The sequence below is a fragment of the Coffea eugenioides genome, chromosome 3 (assembly GCF_003713205.1).
Source record: "Coffea eugenioides isolate CCC68of chromosome 3, Ceug_1.0, whole genome shotgun sequence".
Classification (NCBI taxonomy): domain Eukaryota; kingdom Viridiplantae; phylum Streptophyta; class Magnoliopsida; order Gentianales; family Rubiaceae; genus Coffea; species Coffea eugenioides.
This window is the reverse complement of record NC_040037.1, coordinates 37,600,872-37,617,072: the sequence shown is the minus strand read 5'-3', so window position 1 is coordinate 37,617,072 and position 16,201 is coordinate 37,600,872. Positions and strand designations below refer to the sequence as shown.

Sequence of the window (16,201 nt, the reverse complement as noted above, 5' to 3'; positions counted from 1 at the left end):
TATAATTATTAGTATAATTGATAATATCAATTATATTACATATACTAATATACATTATATAATACATATAACTAATAATATCATTATCATAAGTTTGTAACTAATTAAATTATATATTATATATATAAACATATACATATATATTTTTTATATATTTATATTTTTAAAGCAGGTGGCGGGGCGGGGGTACACTCCCCCGCCCCTGCCTCGTTTCTAAGCAATTCCCCCCGCCCCAACTCTCGCCCCATTAGCCCCCGCAGGGCGGGTGGCCGCCACTCGCCCCCATTGTCATCCTTATTTATATTTGGTCCATGCCTCTGCTTATCATCCAGACACAGCTACATTAATGATGGCATTTCTATTTCTAAATAAAAAGGCTGTTTGGAGTATTCTCTGTTCCTGCACCTTCGTTTTCTGTCTTCTTCCCACAGCATTTTGTTCTGGACGTTTGCAAAAACTTGATCTACCAGTTCCTGGTCCCGAGTCCTATGCATTCGATTTGGCAGGTCATGGACCTTACACAGGCGTTGCTGATGGAAGAATTCTCAAATATGAAGGACCAATCCTTGGTTTCGTCGAGTATGGATACACGAAAGAGAACAGGCAAGAGTTGTTTTTCCTTGTACATAATGTTCGATTTAGTCATTAGAAATAAATATCCTCAAATTACTTAATTGGTGCATTTACTGTATGACCACTAATCTTGCCGCCTTCCCTTCCTAATTCCTATTTGGTACAGGTCCAAGCAATTATGTGATAATATTGATACAACAGACCTAGCAAAAATTTGTGGGAGGCCACTTGGTATAGGGTTTTACTACAAGACTGGAGAGCTCTACACAGCAGATGCTGGTCTAGGCCTTGTAGTGGTTAGACCTGAAGGAGGTCCTGGAAAACAACTTGCCTCTGGTGCAGAGGGCGTGCCATTTGGCTTGCCTGATGGCCTTGAAGTTGATCAAGAAACTGGAGTTATATACTTTACGGAAGCAAGCTCCCGCTACAATATCAGGTTGACAAAATAATCTGTACTATAGCTTGATTTTCTTCGACAGATACAGTTTGAGATCGAATGTTAAATTCCTGAATTGTTTACACAAAACTTATGGCTTGTTTGCAGTCAAATTTCACAAATAATTTCCACTAGAGACGCATCAGGAAGGTTATTGAAATATGATCCACAAACGAAGAAAGTCACAGTATTGCTCAGAAGTCTTGCAGGGCCAGCAGGGGTGGCAATTAGCAGAGATGGCTCGTATATTCTTGTGACAGAATTTCTGAACCAAAGAGTCTTGAAGTATTGGTTGAAGGGAACCCTTGCAAATACAACACGAGTTCTGGTAAACCTGTCAGGATCGCCAGATAAGATCAAGAGGAACTCTAGAGGCGATTATTGGATTGGATTGAATGTTCAAAGCCAAGGGCCAAATCCCACGACAATAATTCAAGGACAAAGGATAAATGGAAAAGGGCATATATTGGAAACAATAACCTTTAGCCCTGATTTTAATGCGTCAGTGATCACAGAAGTTCAAGAAAACAAGGGTGCACTATACTTAGGTTCTCTATTTGTTGGATATGTGGGAGTATACAGGAAATTTCCGTTAACATTGATATGATGATAGATGAGAACTGAGAATCAATAAGCTGATTACACAGGGCTTTGCCATTATTCTTTTGAAAATCCATAAAGTGCAGACAAAAATGAACACCATTTGATTGCATATGTTACTTTTTTTTTGACCTTTTTTTTTGTCCCTTTGGAGAAAAATGGAGTATGAATGCATGTTTCAAGTTTCAATTGTTGACTTTCTGTATTGGGGAGCCAATTCACCTACATTTTACATCTGGTTGGCAACATAATTAATATAATACTACATGATACTCCGAAAGAGTGGTTGATATGGATTATTGTAAAGAAAGAAAGAAAATTAATGGGAAATAAATCCTACACATGGAAAAAAAGAAACGGTTTGTTTAACCGGTGTTCCATGGGCGCTCATTAAAATGTATTTCAAGTGTTAGATTTTTAGAAATATAAGAAATGCAAAAGGATTAATTAGAAAAAGTGCATAAATATAAAAAAAAAGTAATAATTATTAGCCCTGTCAGAAAAACCCAAAAAGGAAATCCTACTCATTCAAATGGTAAAAACATAGATAAGATACACTTATCTGATATTTGCATACATTTGTCATTTTTAGTTCTCTTATTTGGATTTGTCACTTCCAGCTACTCAATATCTTTTATTTTCTCATGCAATAGCTGGTCTAATTATGTGAAACAAATCAGCTTTCACGATAAATATTACCAGTATTGTTAAGTTATTTTGGTACAATATAGTCCCAAAGCAAACGGGTAAACCTCATCATCATTCTCATCCTCCTGTAGGACTTGCTTCTTAAATTATTCATGACAAGTGGGACATTATCATTCTAGTCATGAAAGGTGTACTCGATCGAGGGCTGAAGGTGAATCTTCTGCCATTTACACCTCCAAAGTAAGGTGGTTGTCAAATGCTACAGGATTGATGAATAATGCAACTACTGGTACAGTGATTCTGGCCATTAATTTTTAGAACTGCAATACCTCGGACTCCAACTTTTACCAGGTCTAAACTCCAAAGTAGAGATAAAACATTAATTATCATTCAACTTGACTGACCAACACAGGTGAAGTGTCACCATCCTTCTCAAATTTAATAAGGTGTTCATATATACCAACCCCTGACTGATTAACTTCGCCTATTTCACTTGAGCACTTTTGCCTTCTGATCTCCATCAGAGCAAAAGATGGTAGTAGAAACTATACTTGGTGTTGTTTCAACAATCTTGATGAAGCTAATTCCACTTGCTGTCGAGCAGATCTCTCTTGCTTGGGCTGTTTATGAAGATCTCCAAAACCTTTCTAAGAAACTAGAGATGATTCAGGCTGCAGGCAGATGACTAGCAAAGCTGTGCAGCATTGGCCCAAAAATCTTCAGGCAGTAACACTTGATGCTGACACCGTGTTGGATGATTTTGGACATGAAGTTCTTGGCCACAAGATTGAGATTGGAAAGGGTGCTAAGGTGAGCAGTTCTTTTATGTTTCGCTGAGTGATGGCCAAGAAGATAGAGAACATATTATCTTTGATGAAATGGTAAGGTGCTGAGGTGCTTTGATGAAAGAATTTGCTTAGCGTATCTGATGATTTTGAAGTGGAAAGGCTGTTGAATGAGATGCTGTAATCTTTGAAGGGAACCAAACTTGGGACGACAAACAGTAAGGCAATGTTAAAGAGGCTTTAAAAGCATTTAAAAGTGATGTAGAATAGGTGTCAGGCAACTTTTGGGTCAAGATGGATTGGGCAAAGAAGGGAAGGAAGAGCCAATCGAGATGCATCATCGGTGCAGGTTTCTGGAGCCAATTTGGCCATGGATTCAGCTGAGCTAAGACCGGATTCTCAGCTGGATTCAAGGCAGAGGTAAGTGTGGCTTATAGACTGAATCCAGTCCACAATTCAGCCTTCAATCTGGCCATGGATTTGGATCGGGCCTTTGCTCAACTTTTATTTTGTTTCAATATTTTTGGATATGTACACTCTATTTCTAGAATAATTTTTTATAGCTTATAAACAGGCATAGTTAGAATTTTTCCTATCACACTTTTGTCAACTTATATCAAACTTTATTGGAGATTTATTGGTAGTGTTCAATGGTTCATCCTAAACTTGTAGGGACAAGTATAGGATCCTCTTCCCACCATTCAAATTAGTTTGGTAGAACTTTAACATTTCAATGATTCAAAATCCAAGCTCAAAATCCAAGCTCATTCAAATTAGTTTAGTAGAACTTTAACAGTTCAATGGTTCATCCTCCCAATTTCCAACGCTAGCTCTGATATCTTATTTTCTTCAGTTTGGTACTTTTAATTTTCTCCTGTCAGACAAGTACTTGCAGAAGTTTCATATGTACTGATCAAGTTTATTGGTTTTTGTATATCTGATGAGTTGGACTAAAAAAAATGAAAAATGTATAGTTCTTATTGATGAATGAAGCCTGGCTTACAGTGTGTATAACATGGTCTTCAATATGAGTCCTTTTTTGGTTATAGTTCTTTGTTTTAAGGTGGCTTCAGACTAAGGATGGCAATGAGGGCGGGTGCCCGGGGTGTAGAAATGGGGCGGGAAATGGGGCAGGGCTGGGAAGGGGCAGGGGTAAAATATTTTCTAAAGTTGCACCCTTACTTACAAGTACAAGTATAACGCTAGTCAGTGTCAACGGCTGCCGCAACAACTGAAGAAATTTCTTGGACTATTGTTGATTTGTTTCTAACGCCCCCCAAAGACTAACCTATTCAATTCCAACCTGTTTTGCTCTTAACTCTTTTTTATTTCGATCGATTCCCTTCCTCCGCACTGAATGTAACTTGACTTGTTATACTTTATTTCCATCTTGACAGCTTTTTAATCTTATTTAACATTGTTTACAATTGTATTATTATAAATGAACATTTATGATAAGTTGATTTCTTTCCCGCGGGAAACGGCGGCGGGGGCGGGGGCGGTGGCACGGGGGGGTTAGTTTGACAATGGGGCGGGGGTTATGGGTAAACATTTATTGATAAATGATTTTCTTTCCCCCACGGGGAAACGGGGGCGGGGGAGTGGGGCTGAAGAGCGGGGGACGGGGGGAGTTTATTTGACGATGGGGCGGGGGGTGGAGGGGGGTGAATGGATTCCCCTGCACCAACCCCGCCCCATTGCCACCCTACTTGAGACTTATTGAATCTATTGATTATTGAATTTTTGCACATAAACAACAAAACAAGTAGGATAGGACCATTTATAGATCTAGGCTTGCTTTCATATTAGTCATTCATTTAAGGGTTCCATTAATTTTTTTTTAAAAAAAAACTCAAACATAGCTTTTATAAATCTATTCTGCACCCCTAATTTACAGATTTGATAAGATCAACATAGTGTTCTCATTTTTTGAGTTGGCCGGAGCTTTCAAAATTGAATGCCTGCTTATATATATATAATATCCGAATTTCATTAAAATCCGTAGTAATGGCAGAAGTTATATCATTAAATATACATAGATATCAAAGAACAGATCTGAATAAAGGATACTCCAGATCTGAACAATAATAAAATTACATTATAAAGCTTCAAATTTGAAAAATGAGGTAAAATAATTGTAACTCCATGGACATCTGTATATGCTTCCAATTGTCAAATCTGTTGATTAACTGTTTCAAGTCCAGATATTATAGTGAAATTTGACGAATAGATCCAAGAAATTCCATAATCAAATGTGATTTGCGATGAATTTAGGCAAACATGTATAAAAACCAGAAAACGTGCCCAATTCATATGAAACTTTCCTTTTGTTACAACTTATCGAAAGCATTTTCTATTATGGAAACTACAGGATTCGGACAGGTATGGATTGTTTTTACTAGTACTTTGTTTATACTTTGTCATGACTACCCATCACTCTGGTCTATCTTCAAATAAACTGCAGGAATAATAATAGTAATAATTTGCAGCTATTGGATGTTGATATTCAATTTGAATTTCGTTATCAATCCTCTTTGGATATTGATCCATTTCTTTTTTCTGTTGCCTTCTGTTGTAGAGTGGAGTTAGATAATGAATTGGTAGACCATTTATGATGGAGGGTGGCGGCACTGGTGTATGTTGGACTACAATACTGGGATTTCGTTGCAGCCGTTGGATGCTGAAGTGGAAGTTTGCACATTTGGGTGCCGGCGGTTATGGTTAAGTAAATGTGGATTGGAAGAATCTGAGGAGGAGGATTATCGCGAGCGAGGCGGCTGAGTTAGGAGAGAGGGGACCATTTTTTTCCTTTCTTCTGCAGGTTAAAAGGGATTTTGGATTTGTGGATGTGGTGGATGGTGGATATGGATGGGGATTAGGGTAGAAATGAATCTAATTAAGTCGAACATCCTAGTGTTCAAACTTGTTTAATTATTTTAATGAATTTGAAATTTGGTACAAGTTTGCCTTGTTTATTTGTCAAACCGATTTGAACGAACGTTTTATCTGACTTAAAAGTTATTGAACATAAAACGCTGTTCAAACTTAGTTTGACTAGTTGACGATCTAAATTAGAACGAGCTCTTATAAAGTCGAGTTCAATTCAATTATTGAGTAGTTTGGTTCATCTTTCAACTCTGAATGAGAAAGCGATGTCGAGAGTGTGTCGATGAGCTGAGCTGTGCCACAAACTCGGGGTGGGGTGGGGGCGGGGCTGTCGTTTCTTCTTCTTCTAGCATGTGAGATAAATGGAAGGAAAAATGAGGTTAATTTGCAGAGGAAACTGGAAGGTCCCCCAAACATAAGGGGAAGAAACCTTTCCAAGTCTTTAAAGCTGGAAATAGCTATTGCAACCATGGTTAGCCATTTCAGCCGAGTCATAACCAGAACAGAGGAAATTGGTACGATACCAATCCCCAAATCGTCAATAATTTCATATTCGCAACGATTCGCTCTAACTCGGTCAATATTGGTTGATGCAAATCCGTGATGCATGGTCAAATATACGAATCAACTTGAAGTCGACTCGAATATTTTTTTAGATTGTATCTTTTATGGTATTTTTTATTTTTAGTAATTTTTTCAGATTTTTTTTGAAAATTTATGTGTTATAATGTACGTATTACTTGATATTCAATCGTTATGCCTCGGTAAATATGGAACAACCGTGACTGCAACCCACTCTGGCTAACCATGATTCCAACTATGACCTGGTTTGAGGGGACCAATTACCAGCCACCATTGACGAATCGCAATCCTTTGGCTGGCCCGCCATTAAACATCCTATTCTTGCATATTCTTCTTCAACACTTCCACATGGATGTATCAACAGTAATAGGTTTCCCTGAAAATATCTTGGGCCTTAATTCACACAGTTGCATTGGCTGCACTTACAGTTGAATCTGAGAACATGTTCAAGACGTCTTGGTTTCTTGAGTTTGGTACTTTCAATCTTCTCTCTTGAGACAAGTATTTGCTGAAATTTGATACACATTGAGAAACTTATTTGGTTTTTTTTTCTCCCACAAATTTGACTAAAAAATTCATAGATTCATTAGAACACAAAATTCATCTTTTTTTTAACTTAGACACAAATGTGATCGTCATCATAAATCCAATGCAAGAATTCAAACATAAGAGGTATACAATGATCCACGTTGAAGATACGTTTTTACCTCTATTTCAAAAAAAAAATCTATAATTGACAGTCAATCCCCCGCCTGGGGTATTGACAGGATCCTAGCTTTGTCACTGGTTCAAATTGAATTTAGGTATGAAAAGTCAATTGATCTCATCCTACAACTCGCCTACTAGATTGCTTGACTTTTTTTTTCTGTCAGCAATCCTTACAAAAAAGAAGCCTTTAGAAAACTGTAAACGCTGTAGCAGGAGTATAAACTATCATCAAGGATATTGTAGTGCATTCTTGAAGTTAATCATAAGAACCTTCCCAATAATGGAGACTACTCCAAGCACCAAAGTTCCATGCATATTTCTTTGTTCATTAGTTCTTATTTTCTCAATGCCATGGAGCACTAAAGCTCAAATTCATGAGAGATTTCTTCGGTGTCTTCATTCTCAGAACAATGACTCAATCTCCCAAGTCATTTATACGCCAACAAACACTTCGTATAATTCTGTTCTGCAATCTTCCATACAGAACATAAGATTTTTATCTCCCATGGAAAGAAAGCCATTGGTCATAGTTACGCCACTGAGCAATTTTCACGTTCAGTTAGTTGTTAATTGTGCAAAATCCAATGACTTACAGATCAGAGTTAGATCAGGAGGCCATGATTACGAGGGTCTTTCTTATCTTTCCTATTATCTCCAGCCATTTGTTATTGTTGATATGAGGAATCTGAGTAGAATATCCATCGATACTGAGAGTAAAACGGCCTGGATTGGAGCTGGAGTAGGCCTTGGCAAACTCTATCATGCAATTGCTGAGAAGAGCCCCAATCTTGGCTTTCCAGCAGGTACATGTCCTACCGTAGGAGCAGGTGGACACATTAGTGGGGGAGGAGAAGGCACGTTGACGCGAAAATATGGCCTAGCTGCTGACAATGTCATTGATGCTAAAATTGTGAAAGCGGATGGAGCAATTCTTGATAGAAAATCAATGGGAGAGGATCTTTTCTGGGCTATTAGAGGTGGAGGAGGAGCCAGTTTTGGAGTAATTCTTGCGTACAGGATCCAATTGGTATCCGTTCCATCGATAGTTACTGTTTTTTCAGTCAACAGATCTTTAGAACAGAACGCAACCAAGCTTGTCCACCTGTGGCAACAAATTGGATATAGGCTTGATCGAGACTTACTCATCAGAGTTTTTATTACACAGGCGAGGAGTGGTGGAAAATTAACAGTTCAAGCTGCATTTCAATCTTTGTACCTCGGAACAGTTGCCAAGCTTCTACCACTGATGCAAGAAAGCTTCCCTATGCTGGGATTGCGCAAAGAAGACTGCACAGAGTTGAGCTGGATTGAGTCTGCTCTTTATTTTGCTGATCTCCCAAGTGGATCAACTGTAGATGATTTGGTACGCAGCACTCCATATCCCAAAAATTATTACAAAAACAAATCAGACTACGTAGTCGAGCCCATCTCTGAAGTTGCATTGGAAGGATTGTGGAAAAGACTCTTCGAAGAAGGGGCTGAGGCAGGTATGCTTATCCTTTCACCATCTGGTGGAAGGATGTTTGAGATTTCAGACTCTGAAACTCCATATCCACACAGAGCTGGAAACATATACCAGATTCAGCATATCGCTTCTTGGACTGAAGAGGAGAATGCAAACTCACAAAGATACATAGATTGGATCAGGAGGCTTTACAAATACATGGCTCCATTTGTTTCCAAATGTCCCAGAGCTGCATACCTGAATTATAGAGATTTGGACTTGGGAACCAACATGGAAGGCAACACCAGTTTTGCACAAGCTAGTGTCTGGGGTATGAAGTATTTTAAGAAAAATTTCTACAGGTTGGCCCATGTGAAGCAGGAGGTTGATCCAAGCAATTTTTTCAGATATGAGCAGAGCATCCCTCCTTTCTTATCCTCGATTAAATGGAGAAATGCTTAAAGGATTGGTGCATAAAAACATATATGAAAAGGTCATCTATAAGAAATAACTACATATGGGTACAACTACAGTTAGCTTAGGTCAGTATGTGTTTTCTTTTGTATACTTGATACAGTTGTGTAGTTTAGTAAACTTGGAAATATGTAATACATCTGTGTAGATGTTTGATTATGTTAGTGCTGTATACTAGATACACTTTGTGGTTTAATAAACTTCGAAATATGTAATACGTCTATGTAGACTTTTGATAATGTTAGTCTTGTGACACATGAGATTTTCCTTGAATGCTATGAGATTCTATCTTGGCCTTATTTTGTGTATATGTTGACATTTTTATTCAGCATTTGTTGCATGTTGGTGTTTATTGGCTTCTCCGATAACTTGCTTCTTGTACACATTTGCTTCTGGAATTCATCTTCAGGTCATTGTTCAACTTGTGAAATGGCAAAATATTCTATTTTTGTGGTACTGAATACTTTACTTGACATATGTAACCAGTACTGTAATTGATTTCAAAACCTTAAACACCTCTTGGATTTATGTATAGATTAGGTTATGCACATATATGCAAAAAGTAGTGCTTTCTCCTGCATATCTGCAGTTCTCCTTGGTCGGTCCTGGTTAAATCCCTTTTGCTCTAGAGGTAGGTTTCTCACCATTAAATCTCTCTATTGAAAAAAAAAAAGGGAATATGTGATGTCCTAATTTGCATTTGAATTTGACAATAATTTTCTGAGCACTTTCTTCGTTATTATTCATAGATTGTTTCTGCTCTCTTGGCAATTATTTGAACACTAATCTTGTCACTATTTGTTTAGTTCACAGATGCTTTTCTGAGATAATTAAGCTTGAGTTTGGCTCCATATATACTTGCCAGTGCTAGCCTGCCATTTTTATATGTAGGCTATTACACATGGATTGTCATGAAAGGACAATTGTTGAGCATGCATCTGCCATTTTGATCATGCTCAACAAATAGACTAACCTTGAGAGATTATTAACTGTTTAATGAGAATTTTCCTTAAGATGACAATTCATAGACAAGATGACACTTTTCTGTTATTTGCATGCATCTTCTGCCATTAATACCTCAAAGGAAGGTATTTGTCAAGTGCTACAGGATTGATGAATAATGCAACTACTGGCACAATGATTCTGGCCATTAATTTTTACAAATGCACGAGCTAGGGGTCCAACTTTTGCCAGGTCTAAAGGAGAGGAAAAACATTGATTATTATTCAACTGACCAACGCCAATACAGGTGAAGTGTCACCATCCTTCTCGACACTACTAGGTGTCAGACATATCTTACTGCTCATGACTGATCATCCTCACATATCTCACTTGAGCAATTTTTCCTGGCAGCAAAAGAAGATGGCTGAATCTTTACTTGGTCTTGTTTCAACTATCTCGATGAAGCTAATTCAACTTGCTGCTGAGCAGATGGCTCTTCCTTGGGGTGTTTATGAAGATCTCCAAAACCTTTCTAAGAAACTAGAGATGATTCAGGCTGTGCTGGCTTATGCTCAGAACAAGGCCCATGGTTAAAAGATTCAGCTGAGTTGTCACCGGAATGGGACTTTCCATTCCGCTACCGGAACGAGATAATTACGAGATAATGAATTGCCAAAAACTCGGCCCAAAATTCTTCGAGATGGATAGAAACAGCTGAGTCATCCCGTATCATTTTTGAGCCAATTCGAATTTTTATTATTTTTACTAATTTTTTGTTATTTTTATTTGTCATATTTTTTTACAATTTTTAAACTATTAAATGTTTCAGAAATTTGCGTTGAGACCATCGCGATCGATATGTCGAGACTGATATGAAATGATCTGGGCCACAACCGCGACCACGGCTTTGAACCATGGAACAAGCAGATGACTAGCAAAGTTGTGCAGCGTTGGCCCAAAAATCTACAGACAGTAACACGATGCTGACACCGTGTTGGATGTTTTTGGACATAAAGTTCTTTGTCATAAGATTCAGATTGCAAATGGTGCTAAGGCGAGCAGTTCTTTTATGTTTCGCTGATTGATGGCCAAGAAGATAAAGAACATTTTCTTTGGAGAAGACTTGCAAAGAATCAATTGAGATCGGGCTTCAGGGAGTGGAGCTAATTAACAGGTCTCACAATATAAGACAAGTAAGATTGATCGATCCCTTCATAGATGACTCAGAAATTTTCGAAAGAAATGATGACATTTGAAAGGTGATAAGCAAGTTAGTTGAACGGGACTATGATAAGGACCTTCCCATGATCTCCATTGTGGGGATGCCAGGTCAAGGAAAGACAACCCCGGCTCAACTGGTGTACAAAAACGATAAGGTGATGAGGAGCTTTGATGAAAGAATGTGGCTTAGCGTATCTGATGATTTTGAAGTGGAAAGGCTGTTGAATGAGATGCTGCAGTCCTTGAAGGGAACCAACCTTGAGATGACAAACAGAGAAGCAATTGTAAGAGGCTTCAAGAACATTTATAAGGAAAAAAATTCCTTGCTTGTGCTTGATGATATTTGGAATGAGAATCGAGAGAAATGGGAATGCATGAGAAAGTGTCTACTAGAAACAGGGGGTTCTGAAGGAAGCAGGATTTTAGCTACCACACGCAGTGAGGTAGTTGCTTCAACAATGCAAACTGCTGAATCTCATCGGCTTGAGATACTGTCGGAAACGGATACTGTAGCTGGGAAGTATTTAAGAAAATTGCATTTACCAAGGTGTGGAGCGAACCAGACGGCAATAAAGATATAAGCAGAAGGATCATTAAAAAGTGTCATGGTGTGCCTTTAGCCCTCAAGGAAATAGGGAACTTATTGTGCTTCAAGAATCCTGAGTCGGACTGGTTGAAGACCGAAAGAAGCGAACTTTGGAGTTCTTCCAGCACAACAGATGGAGTTTTTTCTGCAATCGAGTTAAGTTATGATCATTAGCCTTTTTTTTCATTGAAGCAATATTTTGCACTTTGTTCTATTTTCCAAAAGACTCCATCATGAACAGGAATAACCTAATTCAAATTTTGATCGCACAAGGGCTGCACATTCCTTCTAGAGGAAGTAATTTGCAAATGGAGGTTATAACAACCTTATGCATGATTTTGCATTGCATGTATCAGCAAATTATTGCTCTAATGTGGAGAGTGGGATGGAAGTTAAAAAAGATATTGAAGCTGTCCCTTTATCTTTGAAAGTCATTGGAAAGAAAATGTCAGAGAGTTTAAAGGGAATTCCCTATAACCTGCGTACCTGTCATTTGGTAAATGGTGTTCTCAGTGAACGCATCTTGAAGAATTTTACATTATTTATGTTTTGATCATGGAAAACTGGAGTTCAAATGCCAAATGCAATAGTTGAGTTAAAAACATTTGAAATATTTCGACATCTCTACAGCTCCAATCCAAAGACTCCCAAATCCCTTCACAAAGCTCTAAAATTTAAAAACTCTACGAGTTCATGAATTACAACAGCTACCTTTTGTTGGGGAGGGGGGGGGGGGGTGGGTGGGTTGGGAATCTGATTAACTTGAGGCATGTTCACTCTGAAATATGTCAATATGGTTACGAGTGGAGATGTTTGCTTCCTGAGGTAGGACAGTTGACTATTCTTGAAACCTTGCCTTTCATTAAGGTGAGTCAAGACTAGGGATGTCAAATAGAGGAGTTGGATTACTTGCACAACAGTAAAGGTAAATTACAAAATTTTGCCTTTAACATTACCAGCTATGAATCTGCAATAAAAGCAAATCTGTCTGGAAAGTCAGGCATTAAACATTTAGAACTTTTCTGGAGTGGCACCGAAAAAGATCGCAATGCCAATTATGTTCTGGAGGGTGTCAAAACTCACTGCAATCTGAAAAGATTAACAATTGTGAGTTGTCAAAATTCGAGTTTTCCCTCATGGATAGAGATAGAAAACTTCTCCTTACAATTTGTCAACTTAGTTGAGATCAAATTGGACCGGTTGAATGAGTGTGAGCAACTTCCTTCACTTCGGAACTTGCCTTGCCTTCAGATTCTTCATATTTTTGGCCTACACAAAGTGACATGCATTATGGGTAGCTCAAACATTCTTAACAGTAACAGGAAAGCAGTTTTGCTGTCCCATCCCTGAAGAAACTTCGGCTGTTGAATATGCATAGGCTGTTTGAGTGGTCAGGTGCAATGATTCCACCAGCTGGTTCATCCATCAAGTTTTCCCAAATCTAGAGAAATTGTATCTCTACGGGCTTCCTAAGTTGGATGTTTTACCAAATCTGGGAATCCAAACACATCTACAACGGTTAGAAATTTGTCATTGCCAAAGCTTGACTTGTTTGCAGGACATGACAATTGTCCAACTTCATTTTGGTTCACAGATTGCCCAAAAATAACTCTTCCTTCTAAATCTCCAAAATTGAGTCAGTGCTCTGAGGATTCCAACTGTCTGGAAGATCTTCTGTGTACACAGTTTGTGAAGGTCTGTAGAGCTCTTCAGTACGTTCTGTATGCTGTGGAATTTAAAGGGCTGGGCATTACAGAAGCAGAGTGGTTGGACTTTAAGCAATTACCTTGAACAGAAGCAATGCAACAGAGGTGCATTCAAGAAAATGGCCCCAGATTGCTCATATTCCTGAGTTTGATATTGTAGGTAACTTCTGTTCTACGATGTCTTCTTGATTTTCCCAAAGTTCCAAATTTGGACAACTCTTTGATTTTTGTCTCAGGTCCTGGTTCTTCACTCAGTTTAAATTTGTATGTATGAACTCTTAATCGCTTATGTCTTCTTGTAAAACTTTCATACATATCTGCAATGACTGCTTAGATTCCATTTTTAATGCTGTCACAAGGTCCTCTTCAACACTGGCTTTTGGCACTAGGGGGAGCAACATAATCTGATTGCAGAATTCAAGCAATAAGGTGAATAAACTCTCAGCTAGATGTATTCATTCGTCCATTTTATTTTCATATATAAAATCCTACTTTTAGTCAATCTGATTTTCTGCAAATCCATGAGGTCATCTGCAACAAACTTGACAAATATTGCAATAAAACTTGCTACAACAAATTTTCTGTTCTGTACACCAAATACTATCGATGGCCTCATTCTGTTGTCAACCTCATGTCTCTGCTGCAGGTTTATCTTCTTGTATTATGCCAAAGCTGCTGATCCTGTATTGGCGGCCTCTAGATATTATCGAAGCTTAGTGTTTTTATAAGCCAATGCAATAAGTTGCAGGTTCTTTCATGTTTGCTTGAGCAATTTCTTTACCTTCTTAGGATCCATTTGGCTAGATGGACATTGAAAGTTGCAGCTTGGAAATCTTCTACATGGAAATTTTCATGAAATCTTATCCTTTTCTGTTATTTTTATGACATTCTCATCTGGTATTGATGCTATTTCTTGGCCTATATCTAAATAGCTAATGTAAGTCTCACTTCATGTTTAATATATTAGTGAGTTATATCAAAGGATGACTATACCCTAAAAGAAAAGCCACAGCCCCGGATTGCCAGAAAACTATTGATTCCACCATACAAATTTGAAATTGATTGTAATAAGTTATAAGTATGAAGGATCCGTTGATCCTGGGGCAAAAAGAAAAGAGGGAGACAAAAATCAGCAAGTTTTTGAACATATTTGATGAGTTGGACTTAAAAAAAAAAACAGTCAGAGTTTATGCAATTTCTCGTGTCCTGAACTTCATCTGATGTCCCTTCCTCCATTTTTTTTTTCAACTCCAACCCCCATTGGATAATAATTCAACTTTCAGCAATTTTTTGCCTAAGCATAGTGTGAAGTTATACCACCTCATCCGAGAGGTGGTTGTGGTAATTTTTCTTCTTATACAATATGAAGTTACATTTGGGAAATTTGTATCAGTTCCAAACTTCCATGGTGCAATACAACATCTTTAAGTCCTGGAACATTAGAGCTTATCTTTTTGTAAGCATTCTCAGTTCATATGTTCAGAAAAATTAAGTCCCCTGCCATGAAATTTAGATGTTATCGTCCAAAGCAGACAGGCATCATCCTAGACATTTTGGCTACTGATATGGTGTTGTTCTATTCCCTGCTATGGAAAAAAACCCTGTTAAAAAAAAAAAAAAAGAGTAGTTCTTATTGATGAAGGAAACCTAGCTTACAGTGTATATAACATGGTCCTTAATTTGAGCCCTTTCTTTCATATTAGTCATTCACTTTAAGGGTTGCATCAAATTTTTTTTTTCTCAACTCAAACATAGCTTCTATAAATCATGCGCAGACCAGGGCATGACCCACAAGTACAAAGTTATAGTCAAGGGTTCCATTAATCACTACAAGGAAACATGTTACTTTTGATTACAATCTATTCTGTTGCCCTAGTTTACAGATCTGATGAAGATCAACATAGAGTTCCCACACTTTGAGTTAGCAGGAGCTTTCAAAATGGAATGCATGCTTATATGGGTTATATAGCATAATGTTGAAAATACAAGAGACATTAATGATAAGAGTTTATTTTACGTATTTTTAAGTGCATTTTATTAGTTAATTTTGAGTTGATTATTTAGTTTTATAATTAAAATAAGGAGGTTTTTGGTAAAATTATATATTTTTGGTAAAAGTGGATAATATTGCATTTCTATTGATTTTAATGGTAAAATCTTCATTTTTATGCAGGAATGATGATTCAATCACCAAAGGATGTCAAATGAGGTAAAAAATAGAGATTTGGTGATGAATTCAAGTGGCAACAAGAAGAATGAAGTGAAAAACGTTCAAGTGAGGAAATGCAATACAAGTCAGTTTTGACACTCTTCAGTATTTTGACCATATCTGGAGCTACACTTATCGGATTGAGGTGATCTTTATACCATTTTAAAGCTAAGAAAGAGACCTACAATTCGTATGAAGACATCGAAATCCATTTCTGCCATCTTCATGGGCAAAACGTTGGAATACAGAAGCTGCATTCTGTGGTCGGAAGTTAAAACAGAGGTTTGAACAGGTGACAGTATTTCGATCATATCTCAGGCTACAAAGCTCCGATTTGGATGATTCTTGAAGCATTGGAAAGCTAACTCAAAGGGCTACAACTTTTGTGTTTTGCACAAAAG

The 16,201-nt window shown here is 37.7% G+C and overlaps 3 protein-coding genes and 1 long non-coding RNA gene across 4 annotated transcripts; all 4 read left to right on the top strand.

Moving 5' to 3' along the window:
• The first annotated feature begins 336 nt into the window (after positions 1-336).
• On the top strand, positions 337-1,805 carry LOC113765442 (protein STRICTOSIDINE SYNTHASE-LIKE 11-like). The gene is made up of 3 exons (XM_027309621.1): positions 337-603; positions 740-1,009; positions 1,118-1,805. Exons 1-3 carry the CDS (start codon positions 347-349, stop codon positions 1,614-1,616), a joined length of 1,026 nt encoding a protein of 341 aa, XP_027165422.1. The 5' UTR covers positions 337-346; the 3' UTR covers positions 1,617-1,805.
• A 5,492-nt stretch (positions 1,806-7,297) lies between these two features.
• LOC113765656 (berberine bridge enzyme-like 18) lies at positions 7,298-9,351 on the top strand. The gene has a single exon (XM_027309890.1). The coding sequence runs from the start codon at positions 7,316-7,318 to the stop codon at positions 9,122-9,124; it is 1,809 nt and encodes a 602-aa protein (XP_027165691.1). The 5' UTR covers positions 7,298-7,315; the 3' UTR covers positions 9,125-9,351.
• Positions 9,352-10,498: 1,147 nt separating this feature from the next.
• LOC113766542 (putative disease resistance protein RGA3) lies at positions 10,499-11,880 on the top strand. The gene is made up of 2 exons (XM_027310722.1): positions 10,499-10,667; positions 11,408-11,880. Exons 1-2 carry the CDS (start codon positions 10,499-10,501, stop codon positions 11,878-11,880), a joined length of 642 nt encoding a protein of 213 aa, XP_027166523.1.
• Positions 11,881-12,687: 807 nt separating this feature from the next.
• Positions 12,688-14,430, top strand: LOC113767023. The gene is made up of 3 exons (XR_003467838.1): positions 12,688-13,751; positions 13,951-14,020; positions 14,238-14,430. It is a non-coding gene; the product is annotated as an uncharacterized LOC113767023 (long non-coding RNA).
• Positions 14,431-16,201: the final 1,771 nt, after the last annotated feature.

Bases quoted from the DNA above. Each gene is read 5' to 3' on its own strand.
- LOC113765442 (XM_027309621.1), top strand. From the start codon at position 347: ATGATGGCATTTCTATTTCTAAATAAAAAGGCTGTTTGGAGTATTCTC. The intron at 604-739 runs GCAAGAGTTGTT...TATTTGGTACAG, and splicing joins GGATACACGAAAGAGAACAG to GTCCAAGCAATTATGTGATA. The intron at 1,010-1,117 runs GTTGACAAAATA...GCTTGTTTGCAG, and splicing joins AGCTCCCGCTACAATATCAG to TCAAATTTCACAAATAATTT.
- LOC113765656 (XM_027309890.1), top strand. From the start codon at position 7,316: ATGAAAAGTCAATTGATCTCATCCTACAACTCGCCTACTAGATTGCTT.
- LOC113766542 (XM_027310722.1), top strand. From the start codon at position 10,499: ATGGCTGAATCTTTACTTGGTCTTGTTTCAACTATCTCGATGAAGCTA. The intron at 10,668-11,407 runs GTTAAAAGATTC...TGGGGATGCCAG, and splicing joins TGCTCAGAACAAGGCCCATG to GTCAAGGAAAGACAACCCCG.